The 9472-nt window shown below is 36.9% G+C and overlaps 1 protein-coding gene across 2 annotated transcripts; it reads right to left on the bottom strand.

The window, feature by feature from the left end:
* On the bottom strand, positions 1366 to 3854 carry LOC109848748. Of its 2 annotated transcripts, none has more exons than XM_020418396.1 (2): positions 1820 to 3854; positions 1366 to 1736 (listed from the first exon to the last, which is right to left on the bottom strand). In XM_020418396.1, exon 1 carries the CDS (start codon positions 3718 to 3720, stop codon positions 1831 to 1833), a length of 1890 nt encoding a protein of 629 aa, XP_020273985.1. In that variant the 5' UTR covers positions 3721 to 3854; the 3' UTR covers positions 1366 to 1736; positions 1820 to 1830. The 2 variants fall into 2 exon arrangements, with proteins under 2 accessions (XP_020273985.1, XP_020273984.1); XM_020418395.1 differs by having other exon boundaries at positions 1366 to 1697; positions 1820 to 3852.

Raw genomic sequence — 9472 nt, 5'->3', positions numbered from 1 at the left:
TTGTTTCTTTAATTTATCATGCCCAGGTTTTTGAGGGCACAAACATATCTATATCAAACTTCATCTGCTTTGCATAGACACACGAGGACATGCTTGGGTGTGTGCATGCGCGCGCGCACACACATTCAAGTCTCGTGTCGCCCTTTCCCCTATGATCTTTCTTTTAAATAAATGGCGATAATCTCATGTTTGTGTCCTGCATCAGTGTCCTTCTGAGCTGATTTATAGAAGGTTAATGCAGTGATTATCATATTTATTTTCCTTTTTAGGTACTTTGTATGTCTAGAAGGTGTCTTAAAGAAATTTCAATAAACAGATACGTGAATATCCTTCTCTTGTTTTTAGGGTCCAGTGTTTCCAACATGTCTATGCTTTAGCGTGATGTAGTATCCTTGTGTATGGACATTGCAGAGTTCTATCCTTTTGACATCTTGGTATCTTCTAGAAACTATGTCTCCACCTGTTTTATCCATCTTCCATACTTTGTTCATCATTGCTCCAGAACCTAGCTGCGGATAAGCCATCAGCTTGATCTTTAGTTTCATTTTAACTTTATTCTTGTCATTTTCTTGCAAAGTGTTTGCATACTGACGTTGATGATGATTATATCATGCCATATGGGCCAAACTGCTATCTTGTATCTATTGCCGCCCTCTGATAAGGAGCCTAAGCTTTGTTGTATGACATCCCTCATTACAAATATGTTGGATAAATACTAGCTATGATGGTATCAATGATCGTTGTCCTTGAGTCCTTGGTTAGAGTCATGATATAGATGCCACATGTGCATATTGATAAACAATCTTTGTATGAAAAATAGTTTAAGTAAACATGAGAATCATGTTTTGCAAGCACATGGATTTTTCTTGTTATCTTGATAGGTAGGCCTATACCTTCAGCTTTTCCTATTGACCTTGATTTTTAACTTTCAAATTTATACTACTAAAAACTTTTGTTAGAATATAAATATTACCCCGCAATCTTCGTCATAATTTCAAAATTTTGGTGGAGTGGAAGGGTTTTTAGGGCGGTATCGGAGCAGTCCATGTCAGAATTTCACAGGTAATGCATTTACTAAAAGCGGATTAAAAGAAAGACATTGTTGTCGAGTCTAAGTTTTGGCACTGTAAAATGGGGGAGAGGGCCTCGTGAGATAACCCTCAACCTTCACTATAACTTTATAGTTTTGTTACAATGCGCAAGAACTTTGAACAAACATGCTTCTTTCTGCTTTGCATATGCAGCTACATGATATTATGGCAAGCTTAGATCATTTCTTAGCCTACAGCCTTTCGAGCTTACGTACCTTCATCGGTTAATGAGCTCGCTGACTTTATATTTTCCTCTTCTCATCTGATCACTAGGAACAGAAAAACAATATACAGGAATAAGGGGGCAAATATACATAGTTTGGCCTCTGTACAAGTTATGAAGTTAGTATAGATTATTGACATACATATACTAACTTAGAATAGCATATGCTTGAAGAAATCAAATATAGCAACACTAATACATATATTCGACCAACCTTAGGTCCAAATACTCATTTAACATGTAAGTTACATCACACTCTCTTAATATAAGCTTAGTACTACATTCTCCGTGCGCACTTGCTTCTGCTTCATTCACCACGCTACCACCATTAGTCATTTCGCTATCATAGACCGTTCTATTTGCTTGGATCTTCTCCTTTCGCTCTAATTCAAAGCAATATGTCATTATTATTACAATTACTTCTACCCATAAATGAGAAAACATGAAGAGTGAGAATTGATAAAATTTGCTAACACCGTAACTAAAAACATACAACTGGTCTTACCTGTGAAGCTGTTAACTACAAGCTTGCATAATTCTTGCATGGATGAATCCTGATGTTTTGTGTCGAAGGGACTTTTTATATGGCATCACGGTCTCAAAAGCTTCAACGAGCAATGCTACCTTTTTCTTTCGAGCAGGATCCAATTTTGTTACTGCCCTTCGAAGCGCATAATCTATCAAGTATTCCTCCGAGTTCTTCCTTTCGTCCATCATCTGATGCCTGAGATCAACCTTTTCTGCTTCTGGATCAGGCTCTAAATCAAGAAACCGCGGAGCTCGTGGATTGAATTCTCTGATTTCATCTTGTTCATCAGTTATCTTCCTCCTCGTATAAGAATAGCTTTTGATATCAGAAGAAATGGTTGCATCTTTAGTAGCATCATCACATTTGGAGGTCGTCTCCGTCTGGCTTTGAATCTGCTCAGATAACAAGCTGGTGCTGTCAACTTCATTCTCATTCTTATTCTCCTCCTCTTTGATGTTTTCGTGGTTCAGTTTTAGATGAGGATGCGCTGCTTCACTAAATTCCTCAGATTCTTCAGAAACCAACTCCTCACCATTTTCTGTAGATTCTTGACTCAAAACATCAGCTCTGCATAATTCTTCTCCTTCACGAGACCCAGCATCATTGCCTTCCAAATTATCACCATTACGGATCATATCATCACAAATCTCGATAACCTTATGGGATACTTCTTGCGCAAATCCTGCGCCAACTTCATCAACGACAAACTCATCACCACCTGCTGATTCTTGATCCACTCCTTGTTGCTTCTCTATATCAGCTTCGGCTACTTCGTATGCAATATCTTTAACAGAGGACTCAATCTGAGGAGGCATTAGATCAAGACGATCATCAGGGCATTCAGAGCTCTTGGTGAGGTTGTCCGAACACGGATTATCTACTCTCCCTTCCCAATTGAAATCGAGAGTCGACTCCTCGTTTTCACTCTCTTTCGATACAAAGCCTGATTTTTCCTCATCCTCGGCATCATCCAGCCGTCGATCACGCTCCACATATTCCAGGGAACTCATCGCGACATCAACTTCTTCATCCGGGAGCTCACTTCTTTTATCCAAACCATCATCAACACTGGCGACCTCGCAGGTTTCTTTTATCTGATCTTGATCTTCTCCGTCTTCGCTTCTATCAGTATAAACTCCGACGAAGAAATCATCTATTTCCTCCGCTGCTGACGGAGCCACAGCCTTTTGCCCCGTATCTATCTCCCCCTTGTCCTTCCCTAAGCCCTTTCCTCTCCATGAAGAGAGCCCTTTCAGTTTCATGCTCTTCTGGGTCTTAATCAACTTCCTTCTTGCCTTGATAAAACTCCTCAAAGGAGGCAAAGGCTCATGCCTATGCCCATTCAAAGAACAGTAAGTATAAGGGCAGACCTTCATCACTGAGGTCCCCTCAGGATTAAGGTCTAAAGCTCGAGGAAAGTTTGAATCTTTCAGAGTTGACGAACAAGTCGCCCTGTTCACCAGCGGCCTTATTGCCTTCAAACTAGATTGCCTACTCAAGGACTTGGAAAGTTTAAGCCCCGGCGGAGGACAAGAAGGTGGTTTTGGCTTCAAAGGGTTCGGCCCGTTTGAGTTCTTGGGACTTGGTTCTACCTGCAACCGCTCCTTCCTTGCATCAGAACTGCTTGTAGGCTTCATATAGTTTGGTGATTGCTTCTTGGGCTTCATAGATTTGAGGCAATCAAGGTCCGCAGCTCTGATGGATCTCTCAAGCTTCATCTTCTTCTTGAGGTCACCTCCCCCTCCTCCTCCTCCTCCTCCTCCTCTGCTTCTCGTGTCTTGATGTTTTTGAGAAGATGTTTGCCTCTCAAGTTTGACATGGCTCCTCTTTGTTTCAGCTTGGGAGCTAATCTTTGTCGGGGCTTTCCTTTGAACCATGTTGGAAGCAAGGTTGAAGGAAGCAGAGTTTGGGGAGCTTGGGTTTGTAAATAAGTTGGAAAAGATTGGGGGTAAAGTCTTTATTGGCCAGGGGTAGAGAACAGAGGGAGAGCAAGCTAATGAAAACCCATATTCTACTAGTTTGCGAGGAAACAATAGTTGCAAGTTATTTGGTAAAGTTCACAAACCCCCCTGAAGATTTTACGGTTTGCGTAAAATATCCTCTGGACTATATAAATCATAGAAATTTTATGTAAACTTTCAAATGCAATCTCTTTACTTTTTACGGGCATTTAATAGATAAAGTAAAGGAGTACACCACCTATGTGTTGTCTACCTTCCTTATCCAAAGACGATAATAATAAGTTATATTTGTAGTTAGGGGCTGTTTGGTTGGCTTCCTAAAAATCAAAAAAAAGAAAAAGGTTACATGAAAATCAATAAAATATTATTTTCATCCATTTACATCTCTAAAACTCACCACAACATCTAATAAAATATTATTTTCATCACACAACTCATCTCATATCATCTCCTAAAAATAAACCAAACACAAGAATTGGGTCACATCATCCAACTCATCTCATCTCCATCACATCTCATCTTTAAAAATCGCTCACATCATCCAATAATATGGTGACAACTCATCTCATATTCTTTGATTTTCTTCTTCTTTTAGCCAACCAAACAATCTCAAAATAATTTTTCTTAGAAATAGATTCCTATTTTTTTATTTCCCTCTATTTTAAGCAAACAAACAGCCCCTTAGGCATAAAATTGCTCAAAACTTACCATGAGTGAGCGAAGCATGTGACGACTTAGAAGTACTTACAGTCAGTCATGACACTCTGAGTGAAACTAGTTCATGGGATTTTCTTTGATGTATAAAGTTTACGAGTATTTTGTGCAAAGCCTGTAAAGTTCAGGGTTTTTCGTGAAATTTAACCCCCAAGTGTTTGGTGATTCTTCTAGAGGCTTGTCAGAGGCCAGCCAATTTTGAATTGGGGAGTGGTAACAACTTTTTGCAGTGGATTAGGGGCTAATGGGGTTGAAAGCATGGATGATGTTTTTGAATTCATAAAGGTTTCTTTATTGGATGTGGCCTCGGAATGAATACCCACAGCACAGTTGGCTTCTTGTATTCAAATTCTTTTTTATTTTGGTGGGGCTGATGAGCGGATTGAGGTGATATTAAACAAAGCCAAGTGATGCGGCACTGCCTCTTTGATGATATTTATGTTGGTGGGTGTAAATGCTCTGATGCCTCAGTTACTTGCCGGGTAAATTTCTGAAAACCCTCACGAACTTTGGGGGGGTTTCTCGCAAAACCCCTTCGGAACTTCATAAATTCCACTAAACACTCATGAGCGCTATCTCACCAAACGCATCTAAACTTTCAAATTTTGCTTGTGAACCCCCTAATTGAGTCAGTGCGTCCAGTTTAACCAGAGCATGAAAGTTTATGGGGATCAATTCTGCAAGAGACGCGAAAGTTTATGGGTATTTAGCTGACTGATAAAGTTCATGAGGATTTCATGGGAAATCCGCAAGGTCAGGGAGGTTTGTGAAATTTACCCTTACTTCTTCCTCTGCGTTGTAGTGTTAAGTTCAGTCATTTTTATCTTTTCATCTTTTTTTTCTCAAACTTTGGAATTGATGATGAGCATGATTGCAGGAGATTTTGAACGTTTGTTAAGTGGTCTACAGGACAAGCGTCTAAATGCTTCGGTGCTACATTCCTTTTCACTCCCATTAAAATTGTGAAATTTTTTAAGGCTGCGTTTAGGAACTTTGATTTGGATTTGGGAAGTTAATTTGAATCAAGGGATTTTAAATTTAGGATTTGAAATCCATGATTTAAGAAATCTTTTGTTTAGATAGCTTTATTAAATGAAAGGATTTGAAATCTTTGATTTCAAAATCTAGTGTTTGGGTACTTTATTATACATGAATTTGAATTTAAAATTGATAAAAATTTATTCTCTTAACTCATCTTGTTTACATCAAATGCAATGGAGATGTGTAAAATAGTAACCAAAAAACACAAATTTAGGTAATTTTGACGATGGTAGCTACATTTGCTAAGTTTTCAAATTCATTGTCCACCATAACTTGCAAGAGTTTCAATAAAATAAAAATGAAGAAAACTCTACAAACATATCAAGTATCTTACAAAAAGAATCTAAATAATACATTATCATTGCATATTTCACAGATATCCAGGCTAGAAAACACTTGAGGCTTGTTTCATATTTCATACATATTTAAAGTGAGAATAAGTTGATATCAGAGCAAATAAGTAACAATTCCATTATCTTCTCAAATACAGGTACAACTGACAATTACATAGTCAATTTGGTCTTTGATATACCAAGAGAAATATTAATAAGAAAAAATATAAAGAGTTGCAAACTGAATAGCATGTGAGAAGAGAAGTATCCTTGATGTAAAGAAATTGCAACTGAGGATTCAGAAATGCTTGTATGATAAACCCTATCCGCAACAACAAAAGAGTAATTCATATGCCATCACGATATGAGCCCAAAACCTACAAAGAAAATGAGCAGATCAATAATTTGAAATAGGAACAAATGAAATTTTTAGTCTCATAAGCAGCTATCAGCTAATCCCACAACCTCTTAACTACTCAATTGCAGTTCATTGTAGAAACAACAACCCAAACATGATACTTTGCGAGGCCCCAGCAAATAGATAAAACACTTCATATATGACCGTACGTGTCTCGAACAAAAACAATCTCCAAAGGACATGACATTGAGGAGGAGCAAAAACTAGTTCAAGCTTTATCAAGGTGCCGTAAACCTCCCATTCAATCAAGATAATAGAAATGGAAGCATCAAGTTACCCTCAACCATCGGCATGTAAGCTAAACGCTAGTAGTACTTGCTCTCAAAATCAACCATCCGCATTCCGCCATCGGAACATCCTACAATCACTAATTTCTTATATTATCAACCTGAAACGTAGCTAAACTACTCAATTACAATCCAGTATAGAAACAACCAGGCAATAATGATAAGTTCCAACACTTGCAGGACAGAATAACACAACTCAAAATTCTACAAATATTAATCCAGAAGTCGAAATAAGCCCAATAGCAAACAGAATAAACAGCAATTCAAATATAACAGTTGCATATCCCAAACAAAAAAATAAAGTCTCCAAACCAAAGCACAATTTCTTTTAATTGAAGAATTTGTAGGAACACAAATAAGATAATTTTCATATATTAAGTAGTCAACTATAAACTGACGCATTGATCTATTTGTTCCCTTTACAATGTTGTTGCCCAAATAATAATAATAATCATAGCATGACAAAGGTAGTCCAGAATTCATACATATGTTGTAGACTTGGTTAACTTCACACATATATATTATCCTAGAAATATTTCATGGCAAAGTTAGTGAACATAATACATATACTATCCTATGGAAAGATATGGAAGATATGTCAAGGTTATTAGAGTACGAGTAAGAAATGCATTTAGAAATGCATCATAATCAAGTATACACTAAATAAAAAGAACAGAATTCTCAATAAAATGAAAATTTTGTACCTTTGAGATGAGACAAGCACTCCTTACTTGAATTAGCTAAGAATCCATCAAAATCACTAAACCCTAATGCATTCATAAGAAATCATCAAAAAATTAGAAATATTCGGTTAAAAATATTGTTCAAATAACATTGAGATGAAGAAAAGTAGTCCGACCTGAAAACTAGAAACTACTCCTTAAGAATAAAGAGAATAAAATCTCTTTTTTCATTATCAGGAAGTGACTTCAACAAATAAAACTTTTCCGGGTTGCTATCCATTATCTTCTTAAATGCATTGAACACTTGAATGCGACTTAAGTTGGGTGTTTTTGAGACCACTTGATGAATCTCCTCTCTGGTTGGTGGTTTTCTTACTACTTCCTTCTTTCTCTTATTACAATACTCACTCACAGAAGCTGCCATCATTGCAAGTGAATCAACCATTTTATCCCCCTTCTTTTGTTTCTTTGAGCTTATCTCACCACTAGTTGATGCTCTACGAAGATGTTTCCTTGAAGAGCTTCCACCTTCATTTGTTTCGGATTGTGCCTCAGATTCCTCATGTTGCATTGTATTAGCAGCCTCTTCAAAGGTTTCTGCACCTTCATCATTGGCTCTATCTTTTACACATAACATCATAATGTCATCCCAATTTTCAATCAAACGATTCTGGTAACATTTTGCATCTAGATTAGCCTACAATATAAGAACATTCACAAATATTTTTAGATATATGCAACAAACTAATAATTCAAATTAATAAGTATAAAGTGCGATATTACCGAAACATAGTCGCTCCATACTTTTTGCTCACTAGCGGGTATAATCACTCCCACCACGTCAAACCACTTTTATTTTTAATGTCATAGATAACATTATAATGCGTTTTCCAAATTTTGAGTCGATTCTTCACGTTATCTTTGTTCAAGTTGCTATTAAATGATTTTAGTGCATCAACCGCAACTTGATACACTTGAGGCTTCCAAGTACCATCGACTTTTAATCCTTAGTTCATTTGATCGTACAACACATTTGCTAAAGCTGAGTCCATATCACGATTCCACACAACATATGATCTCGACTGAGATGCAATTTGTTTCCCTTTCTTTGTCATCCTAATACATACCAAAGTGAATGACACAGAATTAGTAATAAATCACAAAGGTTGATTAATAATGAACCTTCGACATTGTAGAATGAAGGCACGAGAAAAAGGTGATGGCTACAAGTGTAAATAACTACTGCAAAGTCTGCAAGCAATGAACAAAACAATGTTACTCCAATATTCAAAGATCATAAAACATATCAAAGACATACAATTATTCATAACTGCTAACCAACTTTAGCATCAAATCTTATGGATGCTAGCCCCCTCTCAAAGTCGGTATTCATCCCACATTTGCATAGCTAAATCATCTCTAAAGTTACTCTATTCATTTGTAACTCTCACAGTGGTGATATGCTCATCATCTACATTCTCAATTTCTAAAACAGGATCATCTTCTAATTCTCGATCCACATCATTCAATAAGTCGTCTTCATTCATCTCTTCACGTAAAAAAATATGAAGAATACAACATGCATTAATGATCCTAATTTGAGTCTTAACACTATAAAAGCTAGCTGTCCGTAATAGAGTCCATCGCTTTTTAGCAACCCGAATGCCCTCTCAATTGTGTTTCTAGCAGAGGAATGACGTTGGTTAAATAACTCCTTCTAGTTTCTTGGACCATTTTCTCTCCAAGACTTTATATGATAGTGAGTCCCTCTATAAGGTGCCAAAAACCTCGGCCCATTTGTATACCCAGCATCCACAAGAAAGTATTTATCTATAAAATCAAAATCTTCAGTCATAACAATGTAAAAACTAGGAAGCAATACATATATAATAATTAAAAAATTATATTCCTACTTGAGGAAAGTTTCAAGCCATTGGGTCGACGCAAAGCATCACGCAAAACACGAGAATTTGATGTTGAACCCTCCCAACCAGGTAGCACATATGAAAATCTCAAATTGGCATCACAAACACCTAGTACATTTGTACTGGTCTCTCCTTTTCTATTTCGATATCTACTTTGATCTTCCAAGGGAATAGTTAATTGGATATGAGTCCCATCAAGTGCCCCGATAGCATCCTTGCACAAACTTACAATTAGTTCTATTAAACAAAAGTATTAAACATGAAAACC

The sequence above is a fragment of the Asparagus officinalis genome, chromosome 7 (genome assembly GCF_001876935.1).
Source record: "Asparagus officinalis chromosome 7, Aspof.V1, whole genome shotgun sequence".
NCBI lineage: Eukaryota > Viridiplantae > Streptophyta > Magnoliopsida > Asparagales > Asparagaceae > Asparagus > Asparagus officinalis.
Note: the sequence above shows the minus strand (reverse complement) of the source record. Positions and strands in the feature narration are given on the sequence as shown.